Source organism: Chironomus tepperi, unplaced genomic scaffold (genome assembly GCF_022539635.2).
Source record: "Chironomus tepperi strain 1889 unplaced genomic scaffold, CSIRO-AGI_Ctep_v1 contig_128, whole genome shotgun sequence".
Classification (NCBI taxonomy): Eukaryota; Metazoa; Arthropoda; class Insecta; order Diptera; family Chironomidae; genus Chironomus; species Chironomus tepperi.
The window spans coordinates 2070263-2092210 of record NW_027226250.1 but is presented as its reverse complement, the minus strand read 5'-3'; the positions used below and the strand labels follow the sequence as shown (position 1 = coordinate 2092210).

Here is a 21948-nt window from a genome sequence, read left to right as displayed (position 1 = left end):
TAGATGTCATTAATTCCTGTTGCTGTAGCCTTCAAAGGAAGGCTTTGAGCCGCGTTTTCACTACATATGATTTGAAATGGACAATTGAGAAATTTCTCCTGCCGAGTCTTGAACCTATCGTCGCAGGATCAGTATTGCAATAATTAGATACTAAAGTACTAAACGATTCCAATCTATGCATTAATTATCATAAATGGAATTCCAAACTTCATCCCAATTGTTCCTCATTTTATGCGTAATGCCTGACCCTTGTCTATGCCTTTGTAAATATTTTGTTATCATTGTTGGTATTTTAATGACATTAACGTATATCCTTTTGTAAATTTTCATATTAAGCCATAGGCATGAAAAATTATTCATTGAAAATGCTGTTATATTCAAAAATTTGTTGACGACGTGATTCTCAAAAATGTCTGTAATCAATCAACATTCATTCATCTAAAAAAAATCAATTTCATTAAAATTTTGAAGCATGGAATATTTTCATAGTACTTAAATCTGCAAAAATATTGACCAGCTGTTCACCAAATTATCAAATGACCTCACATATTGGACATTTTATTTTGATTTCCATGTGAACAATGCACAATATTGTTAAATAACTTAGCAACATATTGATTTTCCTTCTTCTCTTTTCGACAGGTCGTCCAGAGCCGACAGTGACATGGTATAGTGGGATGACACCATTGCAGACAGGCGGCGGTGTATCGATGGGCCGACATGTTACAGTCAATCGATTAGAAATTTCACATGTAAAGCGTGACGCGCTTAATACAACTTACGTGTGCCAAGCATCAAATACAAAGCTAGTTCCGCCAGCTGAACGGACTGTACGGGTTGAGATGTTATGTGAGTGTCAGAGAGAGTCATAAATTCTTTACTACTGCTGCTGGTATTTTTCAACATAAAAGTAAACGTTCACATGAATATAGAGACTGTACACAAAAACCCAATATAATTCACATTCTTCAACTTTCATCCTTTTCCACTCATCTCCTCCCTTATTTTTCGTATCCATCCATTTTAATATAGAATGGAATATTGTGTAGTCATAACAGCAGCAGCAAGTAGCATAAACAAAATTGTACATATACACACATATTTGAAAACTATGCAAACTATTTTTCCAGTGAAACCAATATCAACAAGTATAGTTCATAAACCGAAACAGTTGGTGACGGAAAGCCAGATAACTTTATCATGTGAAGTCGAGGGCTCTGTTCCGGACACTGAAATAAAGTGGACCCAAAATAATCGAGTGTTTGAGCGTGGCACGGTAAGTATTTTTTTCAATTTTGAGTTAAAAATAATGAAAAACTTTTTATTCGATTTTTTTTTTTTTTTTTTTCATTTCTGTATGGAACAATTGAGGGTGATTTTTATTAAATTTTATTCCCATCGTAATGAAAAATATATTTTTAAAGTGAAACTTTTTTTTTTGCGAGAAAATTATTTTATTAGAGAAATGTCTGTCTAACATTTTATATTGAAGAAATTGTTTTAAGTGCTCGAACATGTTCAGAATTTTTGAACATTATTAATGAGTTGAAATCATTGAAAGTTATGAGTAGTTGATAATCTTATGAATTTTAGTAGGAAAACTCATTTTCAATAAATTTTGAAGTTAATAAGCAAAAAATTCTCAATAATTTGAAAGACTGCATAAATTAAGGAGCAGTTCACTTATTAAGTTCGGTAGTGGCACAGATAAGGGATAATAGTATGATATAAGAACATTAATGGTACGGTGCAGGTGCACCAATTCCGTACTATTTTTTCCATTCACCGGTACACCAATAATGTTCCAGTGACAGGTACCGTATCATTACATAATGCACAATTTAAAGGTACAGGGATTGTTTCTTGATGCACCAGGTGTACCATTGTACCGTGTCAGCTCTGTATCTTTGTCTGTCTTACCTTACCACCATTTGAAAAATCAGCCGCAGGAAAGTAAACCTTGTTCTAAATCTGAGAATTTAATTTTTGAAAAAGGCACATTTTTCAGCAACATAATATGAGAACAGTCCCCAAGTAACTGTATATGCGTTCAGCGCTATTTGAAATTTTAAATTTAACTCATACAGTTTCCTCAAATTGAAAATGAAAATGAATAAAAAATCCCATCAAACTTTTACTACACACCCAGTGATGGCGGGAAACCTTGTAATTATAATTTTTTTTCCCTATTTTAATTTAAAAAGTTTAATTTTTCCTATCGTTTCAATATTTTCGAATATATTATCTCTCCTTTTTTTTTTGCTGTACTTGATTCATTTTTCAACCAATTTCAATTTTGGTTAATTCTTACTCGAGTTTTTTTTTGCTGAATTTATTGATAATATAAAGGTTTGCATAGTAACAATTATGGTAATTTTATGGCGATTTTATAGAAACTGTACGAATATTTAAAGTGAAAAACGCCAATATTTGTAATTTGGCTATAGTCAAAGAATTCAAGAAGCAGTAATGCTGATCTCTATTTTATTCTTCTTAATAAATCAAATCGAAAGCATAAAAGCCCTCAAATTTTAATTCTCTGCAGAAGTCCGTTTACAAATAAAATTAAAATTCTCAACAGAACTAAATTAAATTTGTTTTACAACTGAAAAAGCATCAAATTAAAGTTTACATGAAAAGTATTCCTCAAAATCTCAAATAAGCTTTTCCACTACCCGCAAATACAAAATTACAAGCACACAATCATCCATAAATTGGATATTGCTGAGTGGAAAATTGCAACAGTAAAGTGAGAGACAAAAAAATTGCTGCGGTGTGAATATCCAATAATGAAAAAAATATAAATGAGAGAGTTGAAAAAAAAATGAAAGAATCACTGTACATCAAAATAGAGCTGACAATCGATTTTTACATTATAATTAAAATTGTATAATTTAATTGCATTTTTAACAGAGCTTGAGTTGAGTGAGATAGGAGTAAAAAGTCAACTTTCAAAGTCAAGAAAGCTAAAGAAAAAAAAAAAAAACTAAATTGCTATTATTTGAAGAAGATTTAATTAATCCAGACAAAAAAGGCGATTAAAGAAACCAAAAAGACAAATGTTGAACATCGAGTACAAAAAAAACAACAAGAAGGAAGTGAAATAAATTAAAGTATTAAGATTGGACAAAAAAGAACAAAGGATTTAATTGCAACGCATCTTAACAAATAAAGAGGATTCCGAGGGTCAGCAAAGTTTGGGAATTTGATACATCTCGAGATGTTCTTCAAGTACTGATAAATTTGGAGACGATAGGCAGCGGATTAAGCAAGTAAATTCAGATTGAAAGATATCGCTCGGATCCAGCAAATAAGAGCATCGCGCCACATTCTATGGTGAAATCGCAGGTTAAGTGGTGAAATTTCTGAAATTTGAAAAAAAAATTGGAATCAGCACCCGTTATTTGAAGTGTGGTGAATTTGGTGAAATTAATTTTTCAAACTGTTGGAAGTGATTTAGTGTGGATTGAAATGTCGACTGAAACTCCAATAAATTCGGAATCAGATGCAGAAACGATCAACTGCTTTGCGAGAAGTGGGCTAGCTAGAACACCAAGTAAATTAAAAATTAAACCAGGAACGGACATAAAAGAAAGAAATCAAATCGAAACAATTGTAACTCCTAGCAAGCAAAATGGACAGAAGAGAGTTGCTGAAGATGAACTGGACCAAATAAGACAAGACATTTTATACGATAAACTGGTAAACAGATTTAATTCGCTCTCAAATGAAATTAAAGAAATGGAAGCAAAAATGGAAAGAAAATTAGATGATAAATTTAATGACTTGAAAGGATATATGGCCCAAACAGATAAGAAACTAGAAGACATAAATGTGAGAATAGAGCAAAATGATACAAGATCAATAGAAAATTCAAAAGCCATAAACATAATGCATCAAAAAGAACTGATGAATAAAATTGACATTGTTGGAGTTGAATGGCCAGAAACAATCAAGCGAGAAATTATCAAGGAAGAGGTCGTCAAATTACTAAATAAATGTAATGTGATAGTGAGCACAAATAATATAAAGACAGCATTTTTAAGAAAAACCACTTCATCTAATTTCCCTCACGTTATGGTTGTCGAATTTGATCAATTCGAAACAAAGCTCAGAATTATGAAAGAAAAAAGGCAATCAAAAATTAAAGATGGGATCTTCTTCGACAACACATTGACACATACGAACGTAAAATTAATGATCGAAGCCAGGAAAATTGCAAAGGAAAAAAATTTCAAGGTCTACCTGAATAACAACAAAGTCTGTATGAGGAAATCCAATGACATCAAGAAATATATTGAAATTGAAGATGATCTGGAAGTTGTTAAGTTATGGACGCCGAATGATAAAAATCCAATACAAACAAGCAGCAATAATCAGTCAGGATTGTCTTCTATGTCTCAAGGAACATCATCTCAATAGCAATCAATAACCTCGCATCAACAGCAATTAAGTCCATCTAAAATGAAAAATAATGATTATAATAAAACATCAACTACTGTGGAAAATTATTATTATGGTTCTTTTAATGCATACAAAAATGCCCACATAACATTAAACAATTTTACGATATTTCAATTGAACACCAGAGGAATTAACAATCCAAAAAAATATGACAAAATAAAGATCCTATTATCCCAACTAGAAACAAGGCCTGAAATAATTTGCTTAGGTGAAACAAAGCTAAAAATGAGTTTTCCATCAGGAATATACAATTTGAATGGTTATGAAAGATATAATTGCTGTCGTGATGCTAAAAATAGTGGTGGTGGACTGATGATTTTCATAAAGAAGGACATTCTAGTTAAAAATGTAATAAAGGAATCAACGACCTTCGAGAAAATTAAGATAAACTTCATTATGAATAAGACAGACTACAAGTTACTTTGCTACTACAGAAATCCAATACCGCAATCGATTAATCCATTCATGCAAGACTTAGAGGAGGAGCTGATAGAAAATAGGAAGCATACAATATTAGTTGGAGACGTAAACCTAAATTCCATTGCCGGTGATAAGGATTCAGATAAATATGTCAATTTAATTAAGAGTTATGATATGAAGGTCACAAATTCTATAAAAACAAGAAATGAGAGCGGACGTATTATTGACCATTGCTGTATAAACTTCCTGAACGAAACGAATGTAAAAAATTTCACAATATCATCAAAATTGAGCGATCATAATATAGTAATAACAGAAATGTCAAGCATAAAAAAAGAAAAAAATGAAAACACACAAGAACTTGAAGTAACAAATTGGAAGAAACTATGTACTACCTTTAACAAATTGGTGTCTAAGTCGCAAATAATGAATAAGATGGAACCTAATGAAATAGCGAATCAACTGACGGACATGACAAAGGAAGCAATTTCTAAATCAACAAGAAAAGTCAAATATAAACTTAATAAAGAAACGAAAATCTGCTCTTGGTTCAATGTACGTATAATGAATGCAATTAAGCACAAGGACATGATATCAAGAAAGTGTAAGAAGAAAATAGGAAACGTTATGTTAAAAAATAAGCTTATAATGGCCTCAAAAACTCTAAAAAGAATAATAAGAGAGGAGAAGATCAGGTACATTAACAGATCCCTACAAGGCAGCAACTTAAAAAAAATTTGGAAGAACCTGAACGAAATTGTGGGAAGAAAAACAAAAAATGATAGTATTATGGGAATAAACAACGAGAATGGTGAAATCATTAATGATCCAATGGACATTGCCGAAAGGTTTAGCAAGTACTTTATCGATTCAGTGAATGAAATTAAGACTAAATTAACTAAGAGTTTACATCCAATAAAAGAAAAGTCAATTACTAAATCAATAATGCTAGAAGATACCTCAGACGAGGAAGTCCATGCCATCATTGCATCCCTGAAAAATTGTGCTCCTGGAATTGATGGGATTAGATCAAAGCATATTAAATCAATAGCAAACGATATTACTCCGGTTCTTGTGCATCTTATCAACAGAATTATGAAAACTGGAATATATCCAGAAGTCTTCAAAGTTGCAATAGTGACACCGATAAATAAATCAGGGAAAAAACGCAAATTAATGATTATCGACCAGTGTCAATTTTAACAACGTTCAATAAGATAACAGAAAAGATAATACACAAGAGACTGACTGACTTCACTGATAGCTACTTGAATATTATCTACAAAAACCAGTATGGGTACAGACCTAAATCAAGTACCGAGAATGCAGCAATAGAACTATTGAACCATATTCAATTAGCAATTGATAAAAAAATGAAAGTATCCGCGATATGGATTTGAGTCGTGCATTTGACATTATAAATGTTGATAAAATGATACATACCCTCAATAATTATGGAATCAGAGGAAAGACCTTGAAACTGCTGAAAGGCTATCTAACCAACAGGAATCAGAAAGTAAATATAAAAGGAGTCCTCAGTAATCCAAAGACATTTTCACAGGGAGTCGTTCAAGGGTCCGTTCTCGGAAGCTGGCTGTTTTTGTTATACTTTAATTCAATAGCAGATCTGAAGTTAAATGGCAAGCTGTTCCTGTTTGCTGATGATTGTGTCCTGATAAATGTTCATAGAAAAGATGATATAATAGAAGACAGCATCTGTAAAGACATGAAAATAATAATTAATTATCTAAATGATAAGGAACTGCTGCTAAATACTGAAAAAACGAAAGTCATGATCTTTCAACCAATGGGAATGACTGAGAAAATGGAAGAAATAAAAATTATTCCAAAAGATGAGGATGAATTCAAAATTATTGGAACGTATGTCATAAAAAGAGTGAAAGAAATTCGTTATTTAGGACTAATAATCGATGAAGATCTCAAATGGGAATCTCATATTCAAAATGTGGAGTCTAAAATAGCCAATGCAACAGCAGTTTTGTGGAAACTACGATACAGTCTCCCTATCGACACTAAAAAAAGAATATACAAATCCCTGGTGGAAACTCACATAAGATACATGATCAATGTGTGGGGAAGTGCAACGGACTCAGCTTTAAAATCATTACAAATTGTTCAAAACCGGGCGTTGAGGAATACATATAATCTTGATAGGCTACTGAACAGAACAGAAATGTACTTGAATCATGTGGATGGAAACTTGCCTGTAAGAGGAATTTACTTTGTGAAAGTCGCTGAATTTGTGTATAGAGTGATGAAAAAACTAAACTATTCTAACATAGCATTTGAAAGAGTGCAAGTTAGAAAGGGTAGAAGAAGTAATGATAACTACCTGAAGCCAGTAATCACGAAAACAGTAAAGGCAGCAAAAACAATGACAGCAATAGGTCCAAGAATATTCAACAGTCTTCCGGATGATGCTAAAAATAGTGTTCACTTTGCTGGATTCAAGAAGGCCTTAAGCATGTATGTCCACAAAGAAGAAAATATCAAGACATACTTGAATGCATGTTTTATCGATAAATTCAAAGGAAATGGCTAAAAAGAAAAGGAAAGGAAAAGTAATTAGTAAAGTTCACGACTCATCTAAAGAATTGAAAAATTAACGAATACTTAACTGATATTATCGATGGTTCTCCTAATCATTCCGCTGTCAACGGATGTTTGATCAATGTTAGATGGGTTAAGCTGCATCGTTCACGACTAATTGAATGCTAACTTAAGTTATTAAAATTTTAATTTCACTTTTTTTTTTCAACTTTAATCTTCAATATTTGTAAACACACGTTTTTTTTTTACTAAGAGGATACAATTGTGTAAAATATCTGAGAGGATTAATTTTTGTAGAGTTTTGGAAGCTGAGTTTGTAGATCAAAAAATTTAAATTTAAAGAAACGGTTACAAGTTGTTAACTCGATAATTACTTAATTAATTGATAATTCGAACTTAAATTATGATTAATTGATTTAAAAGAAGATTTCTTAAAGGCACCTAGATGCGTTGAAACTTCTTGGTACTGATTGAATATATATATTGTACAAATAATGTAAGACAAAGGTTTTTTATGCCTTATTGAATGATCTAGCTAACATTCAAAAGGGCTTTTTCCTTTGCAATGATGAAAATATAATGAATAAATAATAATAATAATAATAAAAAATATATTTTATATTGAGAGGAAATGATGTGCTCTATAATTACCAACACATGTAGCTTGTCAAAAATATCATATTATCTGAAACTATGTGGATATTGTTTGCTGAATTTTATCGGAATTAGAATAAGGCGCAATTTTGTGATGTCTGCGCCGTGAAATTGACTTTAGTCTTTCCTGATGCTCTGTTGCTAACATCAGCTGTGTTCGATGCTCCCTTATATGATATTATTCTATACATCTCTTCATTGTCCATAGAGGCGATGAGTTGTATACGTTGGTACATAAAAGTACTCTCGAAACAATTTGCTATTTTTGTTTAGCTTTTAATTATCCATTAATGTTATGTTCTTTCACTTTTATTTAGCCTTTATCTTTTCCTTTAGATGTTTCCTCCTTGAGTTTTCAATCCGAATGAATTTTTCTTTTCCGCCAAAAATCATGTAGCTCAAACTTGAACTCCCCTTTTAAATTTTGAACTTTCGTTACTTTTTTAAATCTTAAATGACCGTTATTTTCTTTTGTCTTGAATTCCAATTCTTAACCACATAAAACTTGTTAGCAATGAAAATGGACATTAAAACATAAAGAATCCAAAGCATTCAATTTACTACCAAACTGCAGCATTAGTGATTCCGTCCTATTCATAGAAGATGAAAATGCGATACAAGAATGATTAATTATGTATCTACATTTTTGTTTTGCTGATAACCATCATTTGAAGCGCTGTAATTACATTATTATCAATCTTGATATAACTCAGTTTATCTGTTTTTGATAATGAATGTTCAATTCCAAAAAGGAATTTCCTATATTTTTTTCAATCGTAAAAAAAAGTTCATTTGTCTACCGAAAACCGTCCCCTCGGGATAGTACATAAATTCACCAATGTGTCCTTTTTAATATTGTCGATGCGATTGATTTGATATCTAAGGAATTAAATCGATCGTAAATGTTTTTATCCTTTTCAAATAAGATTTCTTCTCGGAAACGGTCCTTAAATGAGTTTTAAAGATACTTTGCATGAGACACTTTACGAAAATGATTGGAAAATCAATATTTGTTATGAGGCTTTCTATTTATTGTTTGCAGGAATGCTAATAAGGTCAAATTTCATTGAGAAGTATGCTTAACTCAAATGCTTTATGTTCAACAGTTCACGAGGGGAATTATATTTATCAAAGGATTGTTGCTGTTCTATTAGGGATAAATGTTTTTTTTATCTGATAAAGTGTTTAGATTGAGTTTCATTATCAACAAAGGATTTATGAGAATTTCTCGAAAATTCACTTGTAATGTATCATTTACTTTGCATATAATTCGATTAACTATTCATAAGATGTAACTATATGGATGAATAGTGAATCTATGCTGACGAATGCTCAATTTTAGTTTATTCAAATTTATTAAATTCAATATGAGATTTAATTAAATTTTTGTGATCAAATAGTTCAGATAATTTGACATAAATATTAATGAACATGCAATTACTTAAAATTGATAAACTTAGATTTTTGGAACTGTTTATTTTCATATAGTTGGTCCGTTACTGTAACTATTATATCAACAGAATGTAGCACCACATTGCCCAGTGTCAATCTAAGATGCTTTATTATTTCATTAAAACTCTCAAATAATTTTTTTGTTAATTTTATCAAATACCTAAAACCTCCTGATCCCAAACAATCAACATTTATGGCATAGTTGTTATCATTTCTCTCTCTCAAAACGGGAAAAGTTTAAATCGGATCGTAAGGGATCGACCCATTAATTTTGATATCAAAAAGAGAATCATTATGGTTTCAAATTAAAAACATAATTTTGGTTATATCGAAAAGTATGACAATAAGGTGGGTTTTTTAATTTTGGTCTGAAAAAACATATTCGTAAATATCCCTTGAAATATAAAAACTATAATTATAATTATTACAACAATTATTAATATGACAAAATCATATACATTTAAATAAAGTTTAATTTTTTTTCCTCTCAACATTTTTAATTGGGTTCATCCCGATCGAAACAGATGAAAAAGACTCGGGAGTGGATGGATGCCAAAATTTAAGGGGGTTTGGTGTTTTCACGAAAAACCCTAGCAAATTAAAAGATTTTTTCCGAAGAGGTTGGGGGGTAGGTTGACCCTAATGCTCTCGACTCTCTCTCTCTTCTCCAAATATGCCTCTACACAAATCAATCATTATAGTTCCCAAAAGGACTTGCATTCGATATTAATAAAAGAGTTTCCAGGAAAGATTTCCGAAAGACCGGAGAGCTCTTCATTTATGTTGCTCGGGAAAACGACTATAAAATACGATAATTCAAATAGTATTACATAAATGAAGAATGAATTTAAAAGTTATTCAGGCTCTTATTCTGGCTTATTACTGATTCAAATTTAACACCATTCATTTTTACATTTTACGTAGTCGTAGACATAATTCCTGGTTTTCTTCATTAAACTGCCTACAGTTAAGAAACCGAGGCATCTTAACTTCAGAAAAGTCACTGGACTAATGGTTAGATTCGGACCCGAGAGTTCAAATTGAACATCAATTTATGTAATCGACACCTTGTTAAGTGAACTTTCAAGGCATTTTTGATTCTTCAGCTGATAATATTAAGATTGTAAGACAATACTATTGCTATTTATATTTATTTGGAAAAAAAGTTAAAATATTTTTCCATTACGAAATCGGCATGATTTTAAATTAAACATCATGGTTCATAATAAAATTTTTGGTTATTACCGTAAAAAATAAAAATTGACTATCAACTTCAACAGTTAATTGATTGATATTTTTTCTATATAAATCGAACATATTGATAAAACCACATTGGTTTCTCGACAACAATTTTTACATTTTAACATGAAGCACATCAAAAGTACCTCTGTGCAACAATTTTTTATTTTTTTGATTATTAAATGGGTAAAAAATGCTTTGCGGTCATGAATGAATGAGATTTTGAGGAATTTTTCATCATAAAAAGCATTTAAAAGTTTTCGGTTATTCTTTCGAAGAGCATATTCAACAAGGCAAAGGCTCAGACGAAAAAAAAATCGAATTAAAACATTTAAAATTACAGCAAGACCCATTAGAAATCGTCCCATACAAATTTTATGTTTTAAATCTCTCAATCGGGGTCGAAAAATGTTTTACTAATTTCCTTTCTCCTTCTTATTCCATTTTTCAGATAACAAACACAACTAATGGTAGCGTAGTAATATCAACATTAACCTTTTTACCAGTGCCATCGGACGATAATACAAAACTCAAGTGTGAAGGATCCAATCCGAGGCTACCGAATTCCGCTTTGGAGGACACATTAATAATGAATGTTTTGTGTAAGTCTTTATGAGCACTTTGTGTCTCCTTATTGTTATCGTTTTTGATGGTTTTTTGGCCTTTTTCTTCTTTGACTGTAACTATATAAGCTCCCACAGCTGGAAATAAAATTCTCTCTCCTCTATACCTTACCATACAATCTTTTGAAAATAGATCCAATCTATAACATTATCCTATTATTCTTGAAAAAAAAAAAATGAGAAGTTTGTTCTGGCTCCGAATTGTTCTGACGAGAATGAACGTACATGAGTACATTAGGGTAATAAAAAAATAAAGAGAGAAAACTTTTTTATATTTTTCATGCATTTTTTTGATGGACAGTGCGCTTGCTTTATGGTAGTTTTTTGTCTGTCAAAATGTATGATTAAATAAAACTTTTGAGGACGTGTCTTCTAATTTTGACCTTTAGGACCTTAAGTTTTCAATATCACATAGAATTTCAGTTCATATCTTATCTAAGAAGTGGTTGTAGACTTAGCAATGTGGCACATTTTGTGGCAAAGACCTCAAAACTGCACCCAACACACGATCAGAACTTCGAAGCTTTGTAAATTATACATGACGTGGGATTGAATCGAGGAAGGTCAACGCTCTACCATTTAGATCATCTACTATTTTTTAACAGACCATCCCATGCGCTCCTTTCTCATAGATCACATAGTCTACCTTACATTTCTCTTTTTCGAAATTTTAAGTATCTCTAAAGAGAGAAGACGGAACTTTTGCGTAGATTACACTACAAACTGGTCCCTCTCTATCCCCTCATTTATGACTTTTTATAGTAACAAAGAGTCGTTAGACTACATGCCATAATGACACACCAACAATCTCCTTTTCATCAGTTCTTCCTTTTTATTGTCTCTTCTTTTTCGGGCAATAAATTTAATTGTCGTATCTAATTTAGAAATTATCTTATCATGATGAAATTACGATTTTTTAAGCATAACACAATGGGAGGATTTTTTGTTTATTCTTCTTTTTTATTATTTCATTTTCCATTGTCTTCATGCATGTATGGATGAAAAATAAAAAGAGAACGACAAAAAATTTCGACATTTGAAATGAAATGAGAAAACGAAATTTTTATTGCTTGCACACATATGGACTTAATTTCAAGTGCTTGCGGACTTTACATAGTCATTGGTCATAAAGTCCACAATGAATGCTGCTATATGAGATCAAATCAAATGATTAAATAAGTTTTACTTATTTTTCCCTCTTACTTATTTACTTACTTCAATGGCTGTACCCATCAATTGTGGTCCATGGTCTCCCTTAGTTGACGTCTGGTGCTGGCTCTATAAATGGTTACCGTCTGCCTATTTCCTTATTTAATTGAGATTCTGCTGGTTTTCAAATAGCATGTTCAGTCCATCAAAGTCTGTTCAGAGATGACATTCAGATCAAAATGATCGGCTAATACCCGGTGAATCATAGCTTCAATCGATGTCCTTCAACAGGTTCCATCGGCTGACGGCATAATCCGACTTTTGCCAACTCTGAGTCTGTTTGCTTATGTATTATGATGTCAGCCTCTCTATAAAGTTGATACAATTCTGCGACGCGCCTACATTTATTTACGGATCTCCTTCCCTTCTGGATCAAAAGATGGCTTTAAGGATTTCCTCTTAAATAGCTCAATAATAATTGGATAATCAAGTTTAGTTTAAACAATTCCTAGAAATTCCCACATGAAAATTACTTTTAATTAGCACAAGTCTTTCACAGCATCTTCTACGCCTAAATAGGAAAAACAATCAATTTCAATTTCAAAAACAGTCATAAACACACATAACCAAGCAATCATTTAAAATCAAGTCAAGTCCCTTAAAAATTTCAAGCTAATTAAGGGAATTTCTAATAACAAAAGGTGCGAAATACGAATGTACGTGACCTCCATAATTATTGATTCACTCATGTTACAATTGGCTTGAGGAAATTGCTTGAATGTCACAGAAATGTTCATTAGACATTCGAGAGCAATCTATAAATATCAATGCCACCAGAGACACACAAACACACACGCTTTTGTGACACAAAATTTAATGAAATCAAACCTTTATGAAATTAACATGCTAAACATTTTGCTTTTAACCTAATTTTCATCGTCTTGATATTTGACGACGAATCTTCTAAAATGTACCAAAGTGCTTCTCATCATTATAGACTTCCTTCTTGATATTAAAATTTTTAGCTTAATTATTTATTTTTTTTCTTTTCCTCACTGCTTGTGTTTTGTACACAAAATAATTCATGATCTTAAGTGGATATCAAATTAAATAAAGGAAAAGTGGAAATAAATTGCATGTTGAAGGGAAATATTTAGTTTCAAAGTCGACAAAGAGGAAAAATATGAAAAATTTGACAAAAAGGAGCATTTTTCACATTTTTAACAAACTTCAAAAATGAGCAGGAGATAGGAAGTAAGGGACATGAAATATTTCAAAGTAATTTTCGTTGACATTGTGTGAGTGGAGATATGAACAGGGAAATTTTTCATTTTTTAAATAGACAGCAGTGGTTTGGCATCAAATTGATTGCGAAGTAAGCCATCATGGGAAGTGAATTTGGCGCATTTTATTGAAAAATGAATGCTATCCTTAAGCAAATTCCACATGATTATTGTAAAATACCATTACAGTACATTATATGATCATAGTAATCATGGAATTGAAAAATCAGTTTCAGTTTGTTGCATATTTTTGAAAAACAACAGCATAAAAAAACACTTTATCTTGCCGTTCGGTAGACTGCTGTTGAAAACTAGTCAGCCTGTTTATTAAGTTCTTGAGAACCTAAATTCGGTATTTATGAATTAATGATTTTTGAAGTTGGATGCGAATGAAAAATTTTACTCAGAAATTTGAATTTCAAATAACCGTTACAAACATTATCTACTGCATGAAAAACAAATTGATTAGAGAAAATTTTAAGTTTCAAATAACTCGAACCAATATGAACTTTATAGAACACCCACAGTAATAAATAAAGCGCTAATAATAGAAAATTTGCCATAATAAATGCTTATAGTCGTTTGTTCTTCATTCATGCTAAGAATACACTTACAATGACAAGGGAAGAGCTCATAACCCCTTTTGAGTAATATAAAAGTAAAAAGAAAAGTTAGTGACTAAAGAGCTTAAAGCTTCGTTTTCGTCATATCATATTTCATAAGATAATATGAAACTTAAGAGGATTCAAACATTTTTCAAAAAGAAAAAAACTTTCTTTTTGCTGCTGCTCTACAATCTTTATTGTATGACAGTTGAAAGGAAATAATTTTCCACATTTTAAGTTCAAAAAGCAGCTGTAAATTTTTTTCACTTTTTTCTAAGAACGCAAAACAAAAAAAATGGCAAAGAAGAAACGTTAAAAAAGTAAAAATTCGGAAAACTTTTTCTGTGCTTGCGTGCTTTACTTCTAGCAATGAATTGAGCACTTTATAGACTCATCAATGAAATTAAAATATCTTGAACTAATAATGCTTTCTTCATTGTTTGATTAAATTAATTGACTGAAAAATTAGAAAAAGAGAAATCTGAGGAGCTAGAACAGAGGTGGGCAACCTTTTTTATGTCATGGTGTACCTTGGTAGTAAGCTCCGTCCATGCGGTTCATGGTAGTTCTAAATTTTGCAACACACAGGCTTCTCATCACTGAACTGGACATAACGAAAGGACTATTACGTGGATTAATATTAGGAATCAATTCATTTGAGTTAAGTAGGCTGATCGGCCCATTCCCGAATGGTCAAAAAACCGTTAATTCTGGTCATTTGGTAGATGTCGTATCCCTAACATAATAACGAGCATGACCAATAATTTGAAAAGTACATGAATCTCATAAGCTCAGGGATATTAGCATTCAAATTCGTATGCAAGAAAGCCCACGCATTCATTTGTATGATAAAGTTTAGACATTACTGAAGCAGACGAAACTTGAAAAGTTGCTAAATTTAGTCAAAATATTTGATAACAAACTTGCATCTTGAACTTAACAAATGTCAATTCACGAGAAATCTACTGCAAAATCCTACATCAAGTTCACTTGACATTTACGCAAGGCATAAACTTAATATATTAATTTATAAATATGTTTTGCATTAAAAACAAAGTTTTTTTGTATTCTAACGAGAATATGCAGCACAAACAACTTCAAATAATTTCATTTCTGTTGTAAACAAAAAAAATTCAGAATCCTTATGTGTATTAGATTGATAATGCATACTTTTTGTATTCTTCTCATACATTAACAGCTTCAACATCCTTCAAGGCTATAAAATAAATTCAAATTCGTTCATGTCCCAATAACTCATCTCATCTCGTGAATTATTAAGATGAAAATCAAAGAAATAAAATTTCCATAATTTTCTACGCAAGTGAACAAGCCTTCAAACCAGAAACGTAGCAAAAACAAGAAACAAATAAGGTTGTAATGTTGGAATAGCACCCATGAGAAAAATTGTCAAAATAGCATACGAAAAGCATTTTGTGTGACTTTTATGAACTTCCGTGTTGGAGAATAGAGTTGATTATAATTTTAGAAATATTCCATATAGCCTTGGGTAATTTCAAAGCTTTGAGAAACTTATTAGCCTTGACAGTAGACAATGAGAATGCTAAGAGCAGAGAAACTTTATATCCTGAACCTATGCTCACAATAGTTCTCAAAGTGCATCGTTCGACATCTAGTGAGAATGCTTAAATGAGTGCTCAACCTGGAAGTTCATAATCTACCCTCTACAATTCCTTACATTGCCTTTCCTTTAAAGACCCAATTTTCTAAATTTAAGAAAAAAGTGAAGAAAAGACGAAGACAATTTATTCATAAAAAGTTATATTTATTGCAAAAAATAGTATAGAGGAGAGATAGACACAGCAATGAAGTTAAAAATAAGGTTGCTTTTCTCCCAAAAAAAACGAAAGCATCTCATTCAACTTTGTTGACAATATTATCATTATTGCTATTATTATTATTATAAAAAATGAAACTAACAATTTCATATCATTTTCTCGATGAAAATATCCAACACAGATCCACCAGAAGTGACGCTTACGCTGGGATCAACACTTAATCCCGATGACATCAAAGAAAATGACGATGTTTATTTTGAGTGTAATGTTAAGGCGAACCCGAGTACTGTGAGGATTTCATGGTCGCATGATGTGAGTATTTTATTTTATATTTATTTGTGATTGATTTAAGTTTGCTGAGTATCTGTAAAGTTAAGATCTATTGAAACTGAGCATGATTCATATCTTTAAAATGTCAATTAGATATCCACACAGGGTGTATTTTGGGAGAGGTTGGATGTTAACCAAATCCACCATCCCGAATTTTAGCACAAAATTCTTCAATTTGCTAGGATTTTTCGGCATGAGAATCCAAATTTCCCACGGTGAACAGATCCTTTGGTTGTTCCTGAATATAAATCATTTTGTTTTTAGGGGTATAAAACTACGTCAAAATTAACTTAGCTCTAACTTTAATTTATTTTGACAAAATGAAATTAGGTATGTAAGTTGGTGCCTACTCTAAATCTGGAGCCGATGGAAAGATGTGCATAAAGGGGGATGCAACTACGATTCATTCTTATTTGATCGATATTTGACGTATTTTAAACAAATGACGGGAATTTTGGTCATTGATTGTTCCTGAATACGGAACCAATGCCATAATCTATTTCGTGGGGTATACAAATACACATGACTTTATGTTACATTGAATCGAAATCATTAAGAAATCATTAAAAGATGAATATTGAAGCCATTAATGGAAAATGCGCTCCTGCCCCGTGTCTATGCGGAAATTTTTTACAAGTTCTATTTTTGAACATTTAAAAAATCTTTTTTAAATAATAATATTTCAATTAACAAATTACACCAATTATGTACCTATACATCTCCATACATTCTATCCCTCTGCAAACAAAAAAATATCCAATTATCCAGTCATAATATATTCATGAAAGCATTTGTTCCACAAATTTTCGCTAAAACGATTTTGTTAGAAAAATAGAAAAGAGAAAAAAAAAACATTTATTTAACCATCCCGTCACCTCCCCCAGCTTCTTTTTTTTGTGTCCCTCTATCAACAAAAACAACATTTGCATGAATGTGTGCGATAATTTTTCAACAAATAAAATCGCTTTAAAAATTATTCCCTGTCAACAATATCAACTGGCACTATATAGCTCGTTTTTTTTTTCTTCTTCTATATTATATATATGTGCTGTATTTGCTAGCGTGGTGGGTGTTTTGCGAGAAAATAGATAAAAGTTATGGCGGTATACAGAGTATAGTGAAGGGAAAAATGAGAAAAGAACACACAAAAAAATTTCCATATTTACGAGCATGACTATAGAAATGTCCAAAATAAAAATGATAAATAAAAAATATATATTTAAGGCATCATGGCAAGCTTCTCGTCGTTGCTCTTTTGACTATTAAGCTTCTCTTTCTGTTACGCTTATTTCTCTCATTTTTTTTCCTTTTTTTCCATTGAAAGTTCAAATCGTTGTGTACTTTTTGCTTTCAGTTTGACTGGTTTGTTTAGTTATGGTTGACTAGTTGAATGAATGAACAAGAAAATTGAGTAAACAGCATGTTGATTGTAATTGAAATCTAAATGAATATTTTAGCTTTTTTGAGAGCTTTCGGCTGCAATATTGAAAATCGTTTAAATTTTTAAATTCCAAGCCTGACTGTATATATTTTTGTTACCATGTTAGCCATTGTTCCTGAAATATTTTTGTTTTCTGCATCAATTATCTGCTCTTTGATGATGCGTAATGTGAGTCTTAGTGGCTCGGTGACGAAATGGTTTAGTACTTAGGTTTCTAATTGTTGCAATACCTGCAATGCCATAAATTCTTCAAGACTCGGCAAGAGAAATTTTTCGGCAGCCTTTCTATTTAAGGTACAGGCAGCTTATCATACAACGAGAGACTCTGATCCCATTGTGAACTGTAGTACTTCTTAGTGCGCTGATTCTGAACGCATATTCAGTCGTTAATCAGTAATAAGCTATGAAACGCTATAACGCAGCTATGACTCTGAATGATCTGAAAAGCCAGAAAATTTGTTTGTAATATTTGGTCATCCGGGAAGTACACGAGGATATGAAGCCACTTGAAGCTATGTTTCATTAAATCCGACCTGAAGCTAGATTCAAATCAGTCTGATGTTGAATTTTCAACCATTTTTTTTACGCTTTTTACTTGTTAAACACGCTAGAAACGCATATAAAAAGTATCTTTGACAACTTTTGTATCGTTTAGAAAAAACTATATTGTATATGCATCAAATACATCATGAGCTGAAAATATGAATTTTCTTACTTACTCTTTGAATATTTGAAAAATTTATGTAATCGCATTTTTAGCTTACAGAAATTGTATTGCAAAGTTTATATGAATAAGAGAGCAATAACTCATAGCACCTCTTTTTTACCAGAAATTATTACAATTCTACATTATTATACATTTTTTTTTCTCGTTCTTATATTGCTGCTCCATTCCTTTGTGTACTTTTTACAGCATGCATATATCTCTTATGGCGTAGCACAATTTTTTTTCTTAAAAGAACTGAAAATTCTGTTTTATTTGAATTTTACTTTTTTTTATATATTTTTCTTTTATTTTTCCAGCTCTTGCTTTTTTTGTGTGTAACTTTTTAATTTCTTCATAACGAGTTATGAGAAAAAACGTGTTTCAGAGCGAATGATATAACCGTACATTGTATATGAGTATATATCAAGTTAATAAAGAGTTTGAGGTTTGATGAATGATATATGTGTAGTAATTACTATAGTGATTTATATCACATACAAACGGTGGCTTATGATGAATAGTAATTAGATGTTTAATATACAAACACTCATGCTGTTTTGGCATACAAAACGAAATTAAGTAGTCAAGAGTTCTGCTTCTATACGAAACTTGACTGTGTGAGAAATAAAAAGGCATGAAAAGAACTGTCGAGGGGGCATTTCGTTGTACATTTGTAATGAGCAGTATGAATGATTTTGTCAAAAATGGCTAGCATTATGTTGAAGTACTGTGGTGATGATAGATTGTTCCAATCAGCAGGTGGACAAATTTAACTGACAGCATAAAATTATAAAGGACTTTTTATGACTGACAAATAAGCAATTATGGATTATCTTATTAGTGGTTGATGTTAGTGGGTGCGAAAATATTCTGTTTTAATATTTAGCACATGAATAATTTTGCTTAATAAAACACTTTGTCTGGTCAGCTGCCGTTAAAGACTAGTTACAGTGAGACGTGTCTTGAGATTCTCTAAGTAATTTAATGAGTTAAGGTTTTGTGCTAGCATTTCCATTTTCGCTTTTAAAGTTCTTGTTGATATTTTATTTCTACTTCTTCTTGTTCTATTGCCTGATTGCCTTCTTGGAGCTCGTTTAGTGTCAACTTTTCGAATTTTGATTCCAAGCAATTAAAATTAATTTCAGTTCCATTCGAATATTCAAAAGCCATTTCTTTGAAACTTTTTGTGGTGTTTGATTGCAGTTTGTGATGCTTACTGATCAATAAATAGTTGTTGCTTAATAAAGTTTAATTATATTAAAGTTTGCAAATTTTACTTCAACCTTTACCTTGCCTTTACCTGACTTGTTGAGAAAACTTAATTAGAATTGATCAGTAAAATAATGTATTTTTTGGATACAAAAATGAGGATGGCACTAAAATTCTATTGTTTAAATACAATTTACCCCATGCACTCCCTGTAAATGTAATACGTGAACGGTCCCTAATCTGAAAATCCCATGAAACCGCTTCTATACTTGTAAATAAAATAACAATGTACACCTGAAGCATAATGAATCAGAAATTTTGAATGGAAAATTGTAGGATTCTCGCATATTTCCAGCTATAATTTCCTCACATCGTACACAAAAAAAAACATTCGCGTGTATTATTTAATGAAAATTTCTCTCATTTTCTGTTTGATGAACGATCTCATTTTTATGCCCCAATAATTCTTTTATCTCCCCCAACCAACGAAATTCATGTTATTTTTCCTATGAATAATAATTAGCAATAAAAATCAAAGCTTCTATCTCAGCAATGAACAAAACGCCTCAATATTTATTTTGACATTAAACAAGAATTTTAATTTAAAGTAAGTTAGAGTCCACATTTTTTTTATATATTTTAATATAATTCTATGCAAAGTAAGTCGCATACATGACACGAAAAAATTAGAATAAGAGGAGCTCTCATGACATTTCTATATGATCCACAGTCTCTTTCATTATATACGCCAGCGACACAACAAAACTGTGCAAAAATGATATAAAACGTGTATTAAATAAAATGAAAATTCTAAATGTTTTTCACATTGTGACATTGTTGAAATTATGTATATATTCTCTTGAAACATAAGCTTGTGGCTTTATAAAACAATGATTGACAAAATATTTGTATGGATGTCAACAAAAGTAAATGAATGCAACGCATTTTATGGAACAAATTTATCCCAAACGATGAAAACTAAAAAAAACATCACTGGCGTAAATAATAGAGCATTGGCTTAGCGTGCCAAAGGTTCGAGGCTGATTGTTTGGTCCTGTGCAAAGTTCTTTTTCCATTTGACCGTTCTAGTTACGAAACTTGGTTCGTGTGTGTGGGGCAGTTGGATATACAAAAATATACAAGATATAAGGATATAAGGGTGCATAAGGTCTTACTACAAACTCTCGAGTCCTTGTAATATGCAGAACTTGCAATTAGTTCAGTTTCCACTATAAAATGTAGGTCTGAAGGATGTGAAACAATAGATTATTAATCCCAATACCTCCAGCTTATAAGACTGAGCCCTTATATTACCATTTGATTGAAATTTATTAAATATTAAATCCCTTTAAAGTACAGTTCTCAACGTAATTGATCAAGCATTATTCTACATCCGAATCAACCTTTTAATATTTTCTTAAAACAATATGAAATATCTCAGAACGGTTTACAAAAAGATGATGCTAAATAGGAATTCATGTTCATCACACCCCAACATGTACATTGTAAAATCCATACCACAACATAGTCAACCATCTCATAATATAATCATCATTCACACTGTAAAAAGTCGTCCGTATAAGCCTAAATATTGTACCTAACGATCCCCAGGATCAAAAGTTCACTTATCTGATGAATGAAACGAAAAAAAAGAAAGAAAAAAAATATTCATTATTGTTATCATCATTCGCTGTCTTTTGCTCGTCCCCCTCTTCTCATTTCTCATGAGGGTAAACCCATAAAATGTTGTGCACTTGTTCCACGGTTGGCATGAAAAATAAGAAGATGGAAAAAAAAATTTTTTGCTGTTTTTTTTATTGTTGTTCTTCTTACATCATTTTTTTCCTCCTTCCTTTCCTTGACTATGCTTTTTTTTTGCTTGGAGTGGTGCTGTCAAGTAAACAATAAGTATAATATGCAAATAAAGATAATAAAGCGTGAGAGTAAGGAGAATAAGAAAGGCAAAAGAGAAGAAAGCTGAAAACGAAAATTTATTCAAATAATAC

The 21948-nt window shown here is 31.3% G+C and overlaps 1 protein-coding gene across 6 annotated transcripts in view; it reads left to right on the top strand.

Moving 5' to 3' along the window:
- The window catches only part of side-III (sidestep III), a 135493-nt gene that overhangs the window by 59470 nt on the left and 54075 nt on the right, over positions 1-21948 (top strand). For all 6 annotated transcript variants that reach the window (XM_070636536.1, XM_070636533.1, XM_070636532.1 and 3 more), the window contains exons 7-10: positions 643-849; positions 1131-1276; positions 11252-11402; positions 16438-16568. In XM_070636536.1, coding sequence (XP_070492637.1) covers positions 643-849; positions 1131-1276; positions 11252-11402; positions 16438-16568 — 635 coding nt within the window. The remainder of the gene's footprint in view (positions 1-642; positions 850-1130; positions 1277-11251; positions 11403-16437; positions 16569-21948) is intronic.